This window comes from Heterodontus francisci, chromosome 2 (genome assembly GCF_036365525.1).
Source record: "Heterodontus francisci isolate sHetFra1 chromosome 2, sHetFra1.hap1, whole genome shotgun sequence".
NCBI classification, from domain to species: Eukaryota; Metazoa; Chordata; class Chondrichthyes; order Heterodontiformes; family Heterodontidae; genus Heterodontus; species Heterodontus francisci.
In genome coordinates, this window is record NC_090372.1 from 214,576,209 (window position 1) to 214,593,890 (window position 17,682).

The following is a 17,682-nucleotide window of genomic DNA, read 5'->3' on the forward strand; positions in this document are numbered from 1 at the left end:
TGATGGTCAGTGTCAGTGTGACGATGGTCAGTGTCAGTGTGATGATGGTCAGTGCCAGTGTGACAATGGTCAGTGTCAGTGTGACAATGGTCAGTGTCAATATGACAATGGTCAGTGCCAGCGTGACAATGGTCAGTGTCAATATGACAATGGTCAGTGCCAGTGTGACAATGGTCAGTGTCAATATGACAATGGTCAGTATCAGTGTGACAATGGTCAGTGCCAGTGTGACAGTGGTCAGTGCCAGTGTAATGATGGTCAGTGTCAGTGTGACGATGGTCAGTGTCAGTGTGACAATGGTCAGTGCCAGTGTGACAGTGGTCAGTGCCAGTGTAATGATGGTCAGTGTCAGTGTGACGATGGTCAGTGTCAGTGTGATGATGGTCAGTGTCAGTGTGACGATGGTCAATGTCAGGGTGACGATGATTAGGGTCAGTGTGATGATGGTCAGGGTCAGAGTGACCATGGTCAGTTTGACATGGTCAGTGTGACGATGGTCAGTGTCAGAGTGACCATGGTCAGTTTGACAATGGTCAGTGTGACGATGGTCAGCGTCATTGTAACGATGGTCAGGGTCAGTGTGACGATGGTCAGGGTCAGAGTGACCATGGTCAGTATCAGTGTGACATTGATCAGTGTCAGTGTGACGATGGTCAGGGTCAGTGTGATGATGGTCAGTGTCAGTGTGACGATGGTCAGTGTCAGTGTGATGATGGTCAGAGTCAGTGTGACAATGGTCAGTGTCAGTGTGACGATGGTCAGTGTCAGTGTGATGATGGTCAGTGTCAGTGTGACATTGATCAGTGTCAGTGTGACGATGGTCAGGGTCAGTGTGATGATGGTCAGGGTCAGTGTGACAATGGTCAGTGTCAGTGTGACGATGGTTAGGGTCAGTGTGACAATGGTCAGTGTGACGATGGTCAGGGTCAATGTGACGATGGTCAGGGTCAGTGTGACAACTGTCAGTGTCAGTGTGACGATGGTTAGGGTCAGTGTGACAATGGTCAGTGTCAATATGACAATGGTCAGTATCAGTGTGACAGTGGTAAGTGCCAGTGTGACAATGGTCAGTGTCAATATGACAATGGTCAGTATCAGTGTGACAATGGTCAGTGCCAGTGTGACAGTGGTCAGTGCCAGTGTAATGATGGTCAGTGTCAGTGTGACGATGGTCAATGTCAGGGTGACGATGATTAGGGTCAGTGTGATGATGGTCAGGGTCAGAGTGACCATGGTCAGTTTGACATGGTCAGTGTGACGATGGTCAGTGTCAGAGTGACCATGGTCAGTTTGACAATGGTCAGTGTGACGATGGTCAGCGTCATTGTAACGATGGTCAGGGTCAGTGTGACGATGGTCAGGGTCAGTGTGACGATGGTCAGTGTCAGTGTGATGATGGTCAGAGTCAGTGTGACAATGGTCAGTGTCAGTGTGACGATGGTCAGTGTCAGTGTGATGATGGTCAGTGTCAGTGTGACATTGATCAGTGTCAGTGTGACGATGGTCAGGGTCAGTGTGATGATGGTCAGGGTCAGTGTGACAATGGTCAGTGTCAGTGTGACGATGGTTAGGGTCAGTGTGACAATGGTCAGTGTGACGATGGTCAGGGTCAATGTGACGATGGTCAGGGTCAGTGTGATGATGGTCAGAGTCAGTGTGACAATGGTCAGTGTCAGTGTGACGATGGTCAGTGTCAGTGTGATGATGGTCAGTGTCAGTGTGACATTGATCAGTGTCAGTGTGACGATGGTCAGGGTCAGTGTGATGATGGTCAGGGTCAGTGTGACAATGGTCAGTGTCAGTGTGACGATGGTTAGGGTCAGTGTGACAATGGTCAGTGTGACGATGGTCAGGGTCAATGTGACGATGGTCAGGGTCAGTGTGACAACTGTCAGTGTCAGTGTGACGATGGTTAGGGTCAGTGTGACAATGGTCAGTGTGACGATGGTCAGGGTCGGTGTCAGTGTGACAATGGTCAGGGTCGGTGTCAGTGTGACGATGGTCAGGGTCAATGTGACGATGGTCAGGGTCAGTGTGACAACTGTCAGTGTCAGTGTGACGATGGTCAGGCTCAGTGTGACGATGGTCAGGGTCAGTGTGACAACTGTCAGTGTCAGTGTGACGATGGTCAGGGTCAGTGTGACAATGGTCAGTGTCAGTGTGACGATGGTCAGGGTCAGTGTGACAACTGTCAGTGTCAGTGTGACGATGGTTAGGGTCAGTGTGACGATGGTCAGGATCAGTGTGACAATTGTCAGTGTCAGTGTGACGATGGTCAGAATCAGTGTGACAATGGTCAGTGTCAGTGTGACGATGGTCAGGGTCAGTGTGACAACTGTCAGTGTCAGTGTGACGCTGGTTAGGGTCAGTGTGACAATGGTCAGTGTGATGATGGTCAGTGTCAGTGTGACGATGATCAGGGTCAGTGTGACAATGATCAGTGTCAGTGTGACGATGGTCAGAATCAGTGTGACAATGGTCAGTGTCAGTGTGACGATGGTCAGGGTCAGTGTGACAACTGTCAGTGTCAGTGTGACGCTGGTTAGGGTCAGTGTGACAATGGTCAGTGTGATGATGGTCAGTGTCAGTGTGACAATGGTCAGTGTCAGTATGACGATGGTCAGAATCAGTGTGACAACTGTCAGTGTCAGTGTGACGCTGGTTAGGGTCAGTGTGACAATGGTCAGTGTGATGATGGTCAGTGTCAGTGTGACGATGATCAGGGTCAGTGTGACAATGGTCAGTGTCAGTGTGATGATGGTCAGTCACTGGATCGACCCAGACCTGCTGGTATGTACAAGAGTATGTTTCTAGCCGACAGCATGTCAGAATCCATGAGGAAAGACATCATCACCCTCATCTACAAGCGGAAGGGGGAGAGGGTGAAAATCAGAAATTGGCGGCCCATCTCACTGCTTAATGTACACTACAAGATTCTGTCCAAAGTCATCGCCAGTTGGGTCAAGTGTGCACTGGAGTTGGTGATTCACCCTGATCAGACCTGCACTGTATCCGGTAGGAAGATCTCTCAGGGATACGATCTCCTACCTACTGGACAGGAGGGTGGACACCTGCCTCATCAGCTTGGACCAGGAGAAGGCTTTTGCCAGGATATCGCACACCTACATGATGGACGTGCTGTCTAAAATGGGGTTTGGGGAGGGAATCTGCAATTGGATCAAACTACTCTACACAAACATCGGTAGCGCAGTCTCAATCAATTGGTGGGAATCAGAAAGTTTCCCGATCCAATCTGGAGTCAGACAGGGCTGTCCTCTCTCCCCGGTCTTGCTTGTTTGCTGTATCGAAACTTTTTCTGAGTCCATTAGGAAGGATGCGGGATTAAGAGGGGTGACAATCCCAGGCAGCGGAGGCACTCAGGTCTAGGCCTCCTTGTACATGGAGGTGTACATGTACACGTCTTCTGCTCGGATCCGCTGTCCGTTTGCATCTGTGACCAGTTCGACCTGGCCTCGGGAGCCAAGGTAAATCACAGCAAGAGCGAAGCCATGTTCTTTGGGAACTGAGCTGACCAATCCTTTGTCCCCTTCACTGTCAGGACAGACTATCTGAAGGTGCTGGGGATATGGTTCGGAGGGGCCGGAGCGTGCACCAAAACCTGGAAGGAGTAAGTAGCATTGGTACACCATAAACTGAGCATGTGGGAGCGGCATGATCTCCCCATTGTGGTTAAGAACCAGGTTGTCAGGTGTGAGGCGATCACATTGTTACTGTACGTGGCACAGGTCTGGCCCAGTCCTGCACCGTGGCGGTCACCGAGCCATCTTCTGCTTTATCTGGAGATCCAAAATGCACCGTGTCCACAGGGACATGACACTCAAATCTCTACATAAAGGGGGAAAAAACGTACCTAATGTCACCCTCATCCTGATGGCCACCTTTGTGTGTGGCTGCATCAAGCTGTGTGTCGAACCCCAGCATGCAAATATCAAGTGTCACTATGTGCTGAGGTTCTATCTGTCCCTGGTGTTGCGAAAGATGGGTCTGGCCACATTGCTGCGGAACGCTCCATTCAGTTGGACTGTGCCATACCCCCTGGCCTTCGTGGAAAAGTTTGTGCAGAAAAACACCTTTGACCACCAATCCATCAGGCAGTTGTCCGCACGGAATGTCCTCAAGGCTCTACGGGAAAGGGAGATTATAGATCCTGTTGGATGGTTCCCGAGCAGACTGCCAAAGCCATCTGGCAGAATGCCTCATCACCAGAACTTTCAAACAAGCTTGAAGACGTAGCTTGGCTGGTGGTGAGAAGGGCCTTCCCGTCAGATCCTTCCTGCACGACCGGAATCACACCATCTCCGCACACTGCCCTCGAGGCAGCTGTGGTGGGGAAGTGACTGTCGTCCACCTCCTTCTGGAATGTGCCTTTGCAAAGCAGGTGTGGAAAGAGATGCAGTGGTTTTTGTCGAGGTTCATCCCAAACAGCTCTGTAACACAGGAGTCTGTGCTCTATGGGCTGTTCCCAGGGACGCACACTGAGATAAACATCAACTGCTGCTGGAGGACCATCAACTTGGTGAAAGACGCTCTTTGGTCTGCCCGAAACCTGCTTTCCAGCGCAAAGCGTTATCCACGACCGAGTGTTGCAGACTGGCACATTCCAAGGTCAGGGACTATGTGCTGAGGGATGCACTAAAGCTTGGGGCAGCTGATGCAGAGGCTCAATGGGGAAAGACCACTGTGTAAGGTCCACCCACCATAGTGAAGTGAGGGACTGGAACCAATATAAAACCCCTCGGGCTGTATAGACCAGAGAATGATTTTGCTGTGTATTGCAAATGTACATTGTATATAAAATTGAATGGCAAAAGTTGAGAGGCACCACCCATTCTGCATTGAAAGAATCTCTTTAGCACTTTCTGAAAAGTCCACTATGAATTGTTTGTAATGTTCTTTCTTTTACAAATTTAATGAATAAAGAATATTTTTAGAAACAAAAAGTCAGTGTGATGATGGTCAGTGTGAGTGTGACAATGGTCAGTGTGACGATGGTCACTTTGAGTGTGACAATGGTCTGTGTCAGTGTGACAATGGTCAGTGATAGTGTGAAAATGGTCAGCTTCAGTGTGATGATGGTTAATGTCAGTGTGACAATGGTCAGTATCAGTGTGACAATGGCCAGTGTGACAATGGGTAGTGTCAGTGTGACAATGGTCAGTGTGATGATGGTTAATGTCAGTGTGACAATGGCCAGTGTGACAATGGTTAGTGTCAGTGTGACAATGGTCAGTGTGATGATGGTCTGTGTCAATGTGACAATGGTCACTGTGAGTGTGAGAACGGTCAGTGTGACAATGGTCAGTGTGACAATGGTCAGTGTCAGTGTGACGATGGTCAGTGTCAGTGTGCCAATGGTCAGTGTGCCAATGGTCAGTGTCAGTGTGACAATGGTCAGTGTGACGATGGTCAGTGTGACAATGGGCAGTGTCAGTGTGACAATGGTCGGCGTCAGAGTGACAATGGTCAGTGTCAGTGTGACAATGGTCAGTGTGACAATAGTCAGTGTCAGTGTGACAATGGTCGGTGTCAGTGTTATTTTAAGCCGGCTGCATTAATTACACAATATGTTTTGGTGATGTACGTACTTTGTGCAGCTGCGACACTGTCCGGAATGAGGCAGCTTTCCTCCTCCTGAACTTTGCTCCTGGTTTGGTCTTTTCATGTTCTGCAAATGAAGTCTCTTCGTAAATAAAATCATTGTTTTACACTTTTCAAAAACTGTACTGTAGACAAGACCAGAGCTGTTAACACTCATCAAATTCTATCAGTCACACCTTCAGTCCTTCAATAGCTGAGGCACTAAAAATATAAATATCATTAAAAGTAGCAAGGTGCATTCATCGCATACAGAGAAGCCAGTGCAGTTTTTAATGTGTCATTATCATATTGATATTTTCTTATTTCTAAAACCCAAAATTCTAATGGACTTATTAAAAGTCATTTTCTTTACTTGCACTCACACCTTTTGGAGAATTATGTATTTGAAACTTAAATCTCTTTTTGTTCCACAACCTTCAGACTCTTTCCATTTAGTCTATAGTTCAGTTCCTTATTATTGCTCCTGGAATCTATAATCTCACACTTCCATATATTAAATTGCATCATGCACCTGTCTCCCCATTTCCACGAACATTTCTTTATCTTCCTGTAGCCTTGGACCATCCTCACTCTTTGCTACTATTCTTGCTTGTCAGCCAATTTCAATGTTGTGCTCCCTGTACACACGTCCAAATTATATATATAAACAAAAGCACTGACTCCTGGGGCCCACCGCTTCCTCAGTCTGTGATACGCCCACTTACCTTTTATCCTGTAACTGTCAACCAACTTTTCTTCATGCCGTTACATTTTTTAAAAAAAACCTCTTGTGAGGCACCTTATCAAATGCCTTCTGGAAGTCCATGTACTGTATTTCTTTCCGATGATTACTACTTTATTGAGAAAACTATGAATCTGTTAAACACAACTTGCCTTTAACACATCCTTGCTCACTATCTTTGATCAGCTTGTGTATGTCAAAATGCTCATTAATTGAGAATGACACATAGAATGATACAGCACAGAAGAGAAGACATTTAGCACATCATGTCTGTGCTGGATCTCAGATTATAGATTCTATGAGTTTACTCAAAACTATATTAGCCTAACTAGTTTATAGTTACCCCACATATCCTTCTCTCTCTCTTGAAGAAGTGTGTGTTACATTGGCTGCTCTCCAGTCTTATTACTTGCATTTTTAAGAAGGATCGTAATATTGTGGGCTAGGCCTCTGCTAGCTCCTCTTAGATGTCATTCAAGGCTGAGTGACTTACCCACTTTAGGTTCTGCTCATTTTTTCTGAACTAATTCCTTTTCGATAATTAGTTCTATCAATCATTCCATATCTACTTACACACTCAATTCCAGCATTTGTGAAACCCAATGGTAAGCGTTTGGGATAGAAATGCCATACTGCACTAATGTGTCTTTGAGTCATGTGACCTTTACCATGAGGCACTCACTGCAGGTATTCATCAGAAGACAGTTCAATAAAGACCCAGTACAAACAAGACTGTTGTCCTGGGAGCTCGTAACATGGTGTCAGAGTGGAGCTGAGATTGAGTGTTGAAGAGCTGGGGGGAAACACAGCTACTAAAAGAGGAACACAGGAATGTTCAGAGCTGCTGAAAGCTGCTAAAAGCCACTGGAAGCCACAGAAAAGGAACAAAGAAGTTTGAAAGCACTGGGTAAGACACAATGACTGCAAATCTTCCTGTCTCTGCACCACACTCACAGTGGCAAAATTACAAAATTGCAACAGATTTAATCAACAAACCAGAGCTACGAGCAGCTACACTTTTATCACTGTTGGGGAGAGACAGTTACAAACTGTATTCCACCCTTAATATCGCCGAAGAACGAGAAAAGACAGCCGAAATTTTGAAAGCCTTGAAGGTCAGCTTTGAACCCCAAGCGACTGCAACTTATGAACAATATGTGTTCAATATTAGGGCCCAAGGTGAAAAAGAGTCCATTGATCAAGATCTGACTGCATTAACACAGCTCACAGAATCCTGTGAATTTGTGCAACTAAAAGATGGTCTAATTAAAGACAAGATTGTATTAGGCAAAAGAGATCCTGCAATGAGAGCATGTCCACTGAGAGAGGGGAGACTTACTCTCAGGATAGCCATCAACATGTGCAAAAGCACAGAGGTTGTAAATCTGCAGCGAGAGCATATTCATGGCAGAACAGACTAGGCCTTGCATTATGCTGATAGACATTCCAGGCCGAAAGGACAGAAAGATCACGGACAAAGGGCAGGACGCAAATACTGTGGAGGTCATCATGCACAGGAAAAGAAGGTATGTCCAGCGTGGGGAAAGCAGTGTTCTTACTGCAAGAAGCTGAATCATTCTGCACATAAGTGTTTGACTAGAAGGAAGCACAACAAGCAGGTACAGAGGGCCACTGGAGAGATATCAGCTGAGGATTCTGACGAATCACTATGCACCATACAACAGGTTGGTTCAGTCAGGTCGATAGGTGATAAATGGTTTGTGACTGTTGGAATGATGACTGCAGAAGGAGAACAACTAGTCAACATTAAGTGTCAGATAGACACCGGTGCATCGTGCAACATCATGACCTTCACAGACCTGTGCAAAGTAGCTCAACATGGTGATCCAAAAATGAAGCCCTCGAATGTAAGGTTGAGTCTATATGATGACACCATACTAATACCGAGAGGACAAATTATTCTGAGGGTCCAATGCAATGGCAAAAACGAAGATCTGGAGTTCCAGATCATAGACGGCAAGCAAAAAGCACTTATCTCAGCTGGAGCAAGTCTAAAGCTTGGACTAGTATTCCTCAACGTACAAAAAGGGATTTGCAACATGTCACAGCACACTAAACCATTGACTGCAGAACAATCCTAGAGGAGTACAACAATGTATTTACAGGTTTAGGATGTCTTCCTGGACACTATCATCTTGAAGTAGATGAGAGGGTAAGACCAATTCAACATCTGCAGAGGACATTTCCAGCTGCCCGCAAGGCAAGATAAAAGAGCTGGAAAAGAAGGGAGTAATCAAGAAAGTGACAACCCCTACAGAATGGATTAGCAGCAGGTTACAGCACTTCAGGTGCAGGTACCTTATAAGTGAGTTGAGGGTTTCTGCCTCCACCACTGATCCAGGCAATGAATTCCAGACACCCACCACCCTCTGAGTGAAAAAGATTTTCCTCATGTCCCCTCTAACGCTTCTACCGATCACCTTAAATCTGTGCCCCCCTGGTAATTGACCTCTCCACTGGGGGAAACAGATCCTTCCTGTTTACTCTATCTAGGCCCCTCATAATTTTGTACATCTCAATTAAGTCACCCCTCAGCCTCCTCTGTTCTGAGGAAAACAACCCCAGCCTATCCAATCTTTCCTCATAGCTGCAACTTTCAAGCCCTGGCAACATTCTTGTAAATCTCCTCTGTACTCTCTCCAGAGCAATTATGTCCTTCCTGTAATGTGGTGACCAGAACTGTATGCAATACTCCAGCTGTGGTCTAACCAGCATTTTGTACAGTTTCACCATTACATCCCCGCTTTTGAATTCTATACCTCAGCCAATAAAGGAAAGCATTTCATGTGCCTTCTTCACCACTCTATCTACCTGTCCTGCCACCTTCAGGGACCTGTGGACATGCACTCCAAGGTCTCTCACTTCTTCTACCCCTCTCAATATCCTCCCGTTTATTGTGTATTCCCTCACTTTACTTGCCATCCCCAAATGTATTACCTCACACTTCTCCGGATTGAATTCCATTTGCCACTTGACTGCCCACTCAATCAAACCATTGATATCATTCTGGAGTCTATGGCTATCCTCTTTACATGGCCAATTTTTGAGTCATCAGCAAATTTCCCAATCATGCCTCCCACATTTAAGTCCAAATCATTAATATATACCACCACCAGCAAGGGACCCAACACTGAACCCTGTGGAACGCCACTGGAAACAGCTTTCCATTCACAAAAACATCCGTCAACCACTACCCTTTGTTTCCTGTCATTGAGCCAATTTTGGATCCAACTCACCACATTCCCCTGTATCCCTGTCTGCCATGTGGGACCTTGTCAAATGCCTTACACAATCCATGTAGATAACATCCACTGCATTATCCTCATCAATCCTCCTTGTTACTTCTTCAAAAAATTCAATCAAGTTAGTAAGACCTTCCCTTAACAAATCCCTGATTAATCTGTGCCTTTCTAAGTGACAGTTTATCCTGGCTCTCAGAATTGATTCTAATAATTTGCCTACCACTGAGGTCAGACTGACCAGCCTGTAATTATTTGGCCTACCCCTCGCACCATTTTATACAATGGTACAATGTTCACAGCCCTCCAATCCTCTGGTACCTCGTCTGTATCTAGTGAGGATTTGAAAATGATCCTCAGAGCATCTGCTATTTCCTCCCTGGCTTCCTTGAACAACCTGGGATACAATCCATCTGGCCCTGGTGATTTATCCACTTTCAAGGATGTCAGACCCTCCAGTATTTCCTCTCTCATTATGCTTTCATGTCTAATATTTCACATTCCTCCTCTTTTACTGCAATGTATCATCGCTCTCCTGTGAAGACAGAGACAAAGTCCTTGCTTGGGACCTGCGTAGAGCAGTTGCCACCTTGATTGTATGTGGTGGAAGTGAACGACTGGATATACCATTGCAATCACGGGCACATACGCACAACTGGAGAAGCTGCTGCACCACAGCAGACAGCTGATCAGGAAGATGTGAACTCACCATCTGCACAGACCACAGATCAACCATCCGTCCCAGAGGTCCACAGCACCCCAACAACAGAAATGAACAACAGTTACTGTGGCAACAAGTGACAAGGGAAAGACACTTCCCGGAGAAGGAAAATCACCCAGATGAACAGCAGACAACAACGCACACACGCATTATTAAGAGACTGACATGATTTATAAACCATGGGCTGAATTTTATAGAGCCCTCGATGTTGAGAACGGTGACGGGGGGTGGGGGGTGTGCAGGAAGATCGCTCTGGATGAGGCCCGCCACCGACCTTGACGCCTGCGGGGCCCATCTTGATCCTGGTGACGGCGGCGAAGGCCTCACGTTGGCCCTCCCACCGCTCAGCGACAGGACCCGCATTACAATATGCAGGTGGGCATTTACCATACGTTAACATGCAGGCCGCAGTGATTCACGCAGCAGGTTGCGATCTTCATCCTGGCAGCCGGCACTACCGAGCCTTCGAATCCCTATCCGGGATTCCTTCCCTGTGGGGAGGGGGGACAGGAGTGAAATCTTCAGGTCAGAGAGGCGTGGGAGCGGGGAAAACCGCTCCGATTGGTTGTGAGGATGGTGGGAAGGGATTGAGGGTCAAATGTTCTAAAGGTGGGAGGGGTTAAAGTTCAGCATTTCCAGATATGGTTTTCCAGGACTATAGGTTATTTCATTTATTGAGAACTCATTGGGGAGGTGGGAGTAGCGAAGTAAAGTTTGAATAAAATTTAATTCCTAATAGTGGTGCAGTGGGACCTTTAAACATTTAAATTTACCAGTAAGGGCTCTGAGCCCTTTAAAAATGGCACCAGCGCCTGCACATTGGCGCCGGACACCATTGTAGGGGAGGGCTGCCCGCCCCCTCCAAGTTATCAGGGAGGCGGCCGCCCCAGCCATACTAATGTGCCGCCGAGTATGGAATCGCGGCAGCTCCGCAACATGCGTCCTAAGTGTGCAGGCCGGCATTTTTTTCGCCCTCCGCCTATTTTGGCAGAGAGCCAGTAGAATCCGGCCCTATGTGTGCAATGCATGTGTCCTCGGCACCATCATCTTCAGCTGCTTCATCAATGACCTTCCTTCAATCATAAGGTCAGAAATGGGGATGTGCGCTGATGATTACACAATGTTCAGCACCATTCGCGACTCTTCAGATACTGAAGCAGTCCGTGTAGAAATGCAGCAAGACCTGGACAATATCCAGGCTTGGGCTGATAAGTGGCAAGTAACATTTGCGCCGCACAAGTGCCAGGCAATGACCATCACCAACAAGAGAGAATCTAACCATCTGCCTTGACATTCAATGGCATTACCATCGCTGAATCCCCCACTATCAACATCCTAGGAGCTACCATTGACCAGAAATACCGTGGCTACAAGAGCAGGTCAGAGGCTGGGAATCCTGTGGCAAGTAACTCACCTCTTGACTCCCCAAAGCCTGTCCACCATCTAAAGGTACATGTCAGGAGTGTGATGGAACATTCTCCACTTGCCTGGATGGGTGCAGCTCCAACAACACTCAAGAAACTCGACAACATCCAGGACAAAGCAGCCCACTTGATTGGCACCCCAGCTACAAGCATTCACTCCCTCCACCACTGACGCACAGTGGCAGCAGTGTGTACCATCTACAAGATGCACTGCAGCAATGCACCAAGGCTCCTTAGACAGCACCTTCCAAACCCGCAAACTCTACCAACTAGAAGGACAAGGGCAGCAAATGCATGGGAACACCACCACCTGCAAGTTCCCCTCCAAGTCACACACCATCCTGACTTGGAACTATATCACCGTTCCTTCACTGTCGCTGAGTCAAAAACCTGGAACTCCCTTCCTAGCAGCATTGTGGGTGTACCTACTCCAAATGGACTGCAACGGTTCAAGAAGACAGCTCACCACCACCTTCTCAAGGGCAATTAGGGATGGGCAATAAATGCTGGCCTAGCCAGCGACGCCCACATCCCATGAATGAATATATATGAAAAAAGAGACTGAGAAGAACATCAAACTGCTAATCCATGAGAACAGTTGTGTGCATAGTGGGTAATTTGGGCAACTCAAAGTGTAAATGATAATGCATGAAATTTTTTTTTCGTTTTTTGTATGAAAGGGGGATGTTTGGGATAGAATTGCAATACTGTATTAATGTGCCTCCTGGCTTGCCGTAGCCTTATGACCTCTACTATGAGGCACTCTCATGGCACTTCTCAAGGGCAATTAGGGATGGGCAGTAAATGCTGTCCTAGCCAGCAACACCCACATCCCGTGAACAAATAAAAAAAAAATGCAGGCATTCATCAGAAGGCAGTTCAATAAAGACACAGTACAAGAAAGACTGTTGTCCTGTGTGGTCTAACAGTAAGTATTTATTTTAATGGGTGATCTAATTGAGGTGTTTAAAATGATTAAAGATTTGATAGAACAAAGAACAAAGATAATTACAGCACAGGAACAGGCCCTTCGGCCCTCCAAGCCTGCGCCGATCCAGATCCTCTCTCTAAACATGTTGCCTATTTTCTAAGGTTCTGTATCTCTTTTCTTCCTGCCCATTCATGTATCTGTCTAGATACATCTTAAAAGACGCCATCGTGCCCGCATCTACCACCTCCGCTGGCAACGCGTTCCAGGCACCCACCACCCTCTGCGTAAAGAACTTTCCACGCATATCCCCCCTAAACTTTTCCCCTTTCACTTTGAACTCGTGTCCTCTAGTAATTGAATCCCCCACTCTGGGAAAAAGCCTCTTGCTATCCACCCTGTCTATACCTCTCATGATTTTGTACACCTCAATCAGGTCCCCCCTCAACCTCCGTCTTTCTAATGAAAATAATCCTAATCTACTCAACCTCTCTTCATAGCTAGCGCCCTCCATACCAGGCAACATCCTGGTGAACCTCCTCTGCACCCTCTCCAAAGCATCCACATCCTTTTGATAATGTGGCGACCAGAACTGTACGCAGTATTCCAAATGTGGCCGAACCAAAGTCCTATACAACTGTAACATGACCTGCCAACTCTTGTACTCAATACCCCGTCCGATGAAGGAAAGCATGCCGTATGCCTTCTTGACCACTCTATTTACCTGCGTTGCCACCTTCAGTGAACAGTGGACCTGAACACCCAAATCTCTCTGTACATCAATTTTCCCCAGGACCTTTCCATTTACTGTATAGTTCACTCTTGAATTGGATCTTCCAAAATGCATCACCTCGCATTTGCCCGGATTGAACTCCATCTGCCATTTCTCTGCCCAACTCTCCAGTCTATCTATATTCTGCTGTATTCTCTGACAGTCCCCTTCACTATCTGCTACTCCACCAATCTTAGTGTCGTCTGCAAACTTGCTAATCAGTCCACCTATACTTTCCTCCAAATCATTAATGTATATCACAAACAACAGTGGTCCCAGCACGGATCCCTGTGGAACACCACTGGTCACACGTCTCCATTTTGAGAAACTCCCTTCCACTGCTACTCTCTGTCTCCTGTTGCCCAGCCAGTTCTTTATCCATCTAGCTAGTACACTTTGGACCCCAAGCGCCTTCACTTTCTCCATCAGCCTGCCATGGGGAACCTTATCAAACGCCTTACTGAAGTCCATGTATATGACATCGACAGCCCTTCCCTCATCAATCAACTTTGTCACTTCCTCAAAGAATTCTATTAAGTTGGTAAGACTATTAAGTTGGTAAGACAGGCTAGATAGAGAGAAACAATTTCCTTTAAAACAAAATTGCTGGAAATACTCAGCAGGTCGGGCAGCATCTGTGGAAAGAGAAGCAGAGTTAACGTTTCAGATTGACAAAAGGTCATGGACCTGAAACGTTAACTCTGTTTCTCTCTCCACAGATGCTGCCAGACCTGCTGGATGATTAAAGCATTTTCTGTTTTTATTTACTATTTCCTCTGGTAGGGGGAGTCCAGAAACTTAGATTAGATCCAGGCCATTCAGGGGTGATGGGAGGAAGTACTTCTTCACACAAAGGGTAGTGGAAATCTGGAACTCTCACCACCAAAAAGCTGTTGATACTGGGGGTCAATACAATATTTCAAAACTAAGATTGATGGATTTTTGTTGGACAAGAGCATTAAAGAACTAAGGCAGGTGGAGTCAACTTTTTTTATTCGTTTTGGAATGTGCGAATTGCTTGCAAGACCACATTTATTTCCCATCGATAGGTTGTGTTGACCCACCTACAACTGAGTGGCTTGCTAGGCCATTTCAGAGGGCAGTTAAGAGTCAACCACATTGCTGTGGGTCTGGAATCACATGTAGGCCAGACCAGGTAAGGACGGCAGATTTCCTTCCTTAAAGGACATAAGTGAACCAGATGGGTTTTTAACAACAGTCCAGTCATTTTATGATCATTATTAATAAGACTAGCATTTTACTCCAGATTTATTAATTAATTGAATTGAAATTCCCCCAGCTGCCATTGTGGGATTTGAACACATGTCTCCAAAGTATTCGTCTGAGCCTTTGGCTTACTAGTCCAGTAACATTATGTTACTGTCCCTCATAATAATGCTCAATCATGCAGATTAGCCATGATCTAACTTAACAGCAGAACATACGCACGTGCCTGAAATGGCCTACTCCTGTTTCTATTTTCCTGTCTCTGCCATGTCATCATCCTCCTTCGTTCTTGAGGGATCCTATCTTCTCTTTAACTATTCTTGTATTTTTTTTTACATGCTGATAGAAGTTCCTACAACGTCTTCTTATATTGCCTGCTGGTCTGTTTTCATAGTCACTTTTCACCTCTCTACCATACTCTCTATATTCCTCGTGATTATCTTTCGTATTAATTGTCCTAACTTTATCAGATCCCTCCCTTTTAAATTTCCATCTGCTGATAAGGTGAGATGGAGAGCAATGGGAGCAGGTTTGTGTGGAGTGTAAATACTGGCATGGATCAGTTGGGCCGAAAAGCCTGTTTCTGTGCTGTACGTTCTATGTAATTATCTACAGAAATCTGTCCTATGATGCATCCCCTTGTCACCTGATAGGAGTTTATTTGTTTTTTTATTCTCAGCATCACATATTTGAAGATTTCTTCCAGCTGATCTGTTGAGCTGTTCAGTAACATTTCTGCCCAGTTACTTTAGTCTAGATCCTCTTTTATCTTGTGGAAAGTCTCCAACTCCATTCACTCAGTGAGGGGTGAGAGGGAGAATGCTTGAACAAAGCTCAGTCTACCTGTATATGCACTGACGTAATCCTGGTACAGCATCGCCACGAGGTCGTTCGAGGATTGCTGGAAGAGCTCCACCGCAGTTTCATTCAAGGGGTCTTTGTTCTTGTCCAGCCAGCCAGTGAGATTGTAGGGGACCTACAGGAGAAAGAAGTCATTCCTTACAATCTGAGCCTATCTGTGTATTTAATACTACAATCTCTCCCTCTGAGTGGATTGACATCTCTGTCTAGCCAAGACAACTGTGATGAAAGTCTCCTCTCTCTCTGCTCACTCTGGTTGGATTGATCTCTATCAGTTTCTAAAGGACAAAGGTCCACTGAACCAAACAGCTCACAGTTTTGAACAAGTACCCTCGCTCAAAGAGAGACCACATGGAAATGAAAAACATCAAATGGCTCTAAATGCAAAGTATTGTATTGAGATAGCTCCCTACACAACCTCACGATGTCCCAAAGAACTTTACAGCCAAGAAAGTACTTTTTCACTAATTGCTGTTGTGATGTAGGAAACACAGCTGCCAAAGCTTGCACAGCAAGATCCCACAAGTCATGAGACGAATGAAAAGTTGATTTTGGTTGAGTGATTAATATTGACTAAGACAACAGGTGTACTCCCCTGCTCTTGAATAGCACCTTTTGGATCTTTTATATCCACCTGAGAAGGGAGATGGTCTAACATCTCACCTGAGAAGTAGCACCTCTGACAGTTGATTAGTGGAGTGTCAACCTAGATTTTGTGTATAAGTTTCTGGAGTGGGAACTGAAGCCACAACTGTCTGCCTCATAGCGGAGAGTGCCAGCAATGAACCATCACTGACAGACCAGGTGGTTATCTGAGATTGGAGGTCGAGGTACAACACGGGATTACAATCATTATTTATCTAACGGGTTCCAGAATTGACCTGACAGTATTTGATATGAAAAGAGTCAGAAAAAAGTGTTCTATTTTGGCACTGAGATCCTTGATGGATTCACCACCAGCCAAATCCAACATCATGTGGCTGCAGACAATCCTTTACAGATAAACACTTCTGGCGAAGTATTTCCTTCAGTATCTAAAGCGAATGGGGAAATCCACTTTTCTGCTGACATTAACAACCAGGAAAATGTCCCTCTGGACACCTCAGCTCACTCTGACTTGTTGCCGTGACTCAGTGAGTCACATTGTTATCTCGGAGTGAGGGATGTTATAGGTTCAAATCCCACTCTAGGACCTAAGCACAGCAGTCAAGGCTAATGCTCTAATGCAGTATTTAGGGAGTGCTACACTGTCAGAGGTGCTGTCTTTCAGATGAGACCTTAAACCAAGGCACTGACTGCCCTTTCAGGTGGATGTATAAGGTCCCATGGCACGATCTTGAAGAAGAGCAGGGGAGTTCTTCCCAGTGTCCTGGCCAATATTTATTTTTCTTTTTTATTTAGTTTATTTAGAGATACAGCACTGAAACAGGCCCTTCGGCCCACCAAGTCTGTGCTGACCAACAACCACCCATTTATACTAATCTGACATTAATCCCATATTCCCTACCACATCCCCACCATTCTCCTACCACCTACCTACATTAGGGGCAATTTACAGCGGCCAATTTACCTATCAACCAGCAAGTCTTTGGCTGTGGGAGGAAACCGGAGCACCCGACGGAAACCCACACGGTCACAGGGAGAACTTGCAAACTCCGCACAGACAGTACCCAGAATCGAACCCGGGTCCCTGGAGCTGTGAAGCTGCGGTGTCAACATCACAAAAACATATTATCTGGTCATTATCACATTGCTGTTTGTGGGAGCTTGCTGTGCACAAATTGGCTGCTGCATTTCTCACATTACAAGAGTAACTGCACTTTAAAAGTACTTTATGCAGCAAGATCTGGACAACATCCAGTCTTGTGCTGATAAATGGCAAGTAACATTTGCACCACACAAGTGCCAGGCAGTGACCATCTCCAACAAGAGAGAATCTAACCATCTCCCCTTTATATTCTGTGGCAATACCATCGCTGAATTACCCAGAAACTGGACTGGAATAGCCAAATAAATATCGTGGCTACAAGAGCAGGTCAGAGGCTGGGAATTCTGAGGCGAGTAACTCACCTCCTGACTCCCCAATGCCTGTCCACCATCTCCAAGGCACAAGTCAGGAGTGTGATGGAATAGTCTCCACTTGCCTGGA

At 46.1% G+C, this 17,682-nt stretch overlaps 1 protein-coding gene across 1 annotated transcript in view; it reads right to left on the minus strand.

Moving 5' to 3' along the window:
* Positions 1–17,682, minus strand: part of LOC137350994 (myosin-7B-like) — a 237,743-nt gene that overhangs the window by 110,765 nt on the left and 109,296 nt on the right. The window contains exons 17-18 of the mRNA XM_068015735.1: positions 15,532–15,648; positions 5,607–5,699 (exon numbers count right to left, since the gene is read on the minus strand). Of these exons, the coding sequence (XP_067871836.1) occupies positions 5,607–5,699; positions 15,532–15,648 (210 nt within the window). The remainder of the gene's footprint in view (positions 1–5,606; positions 5,700–15,531; positions 15,649–17,682) is intronic.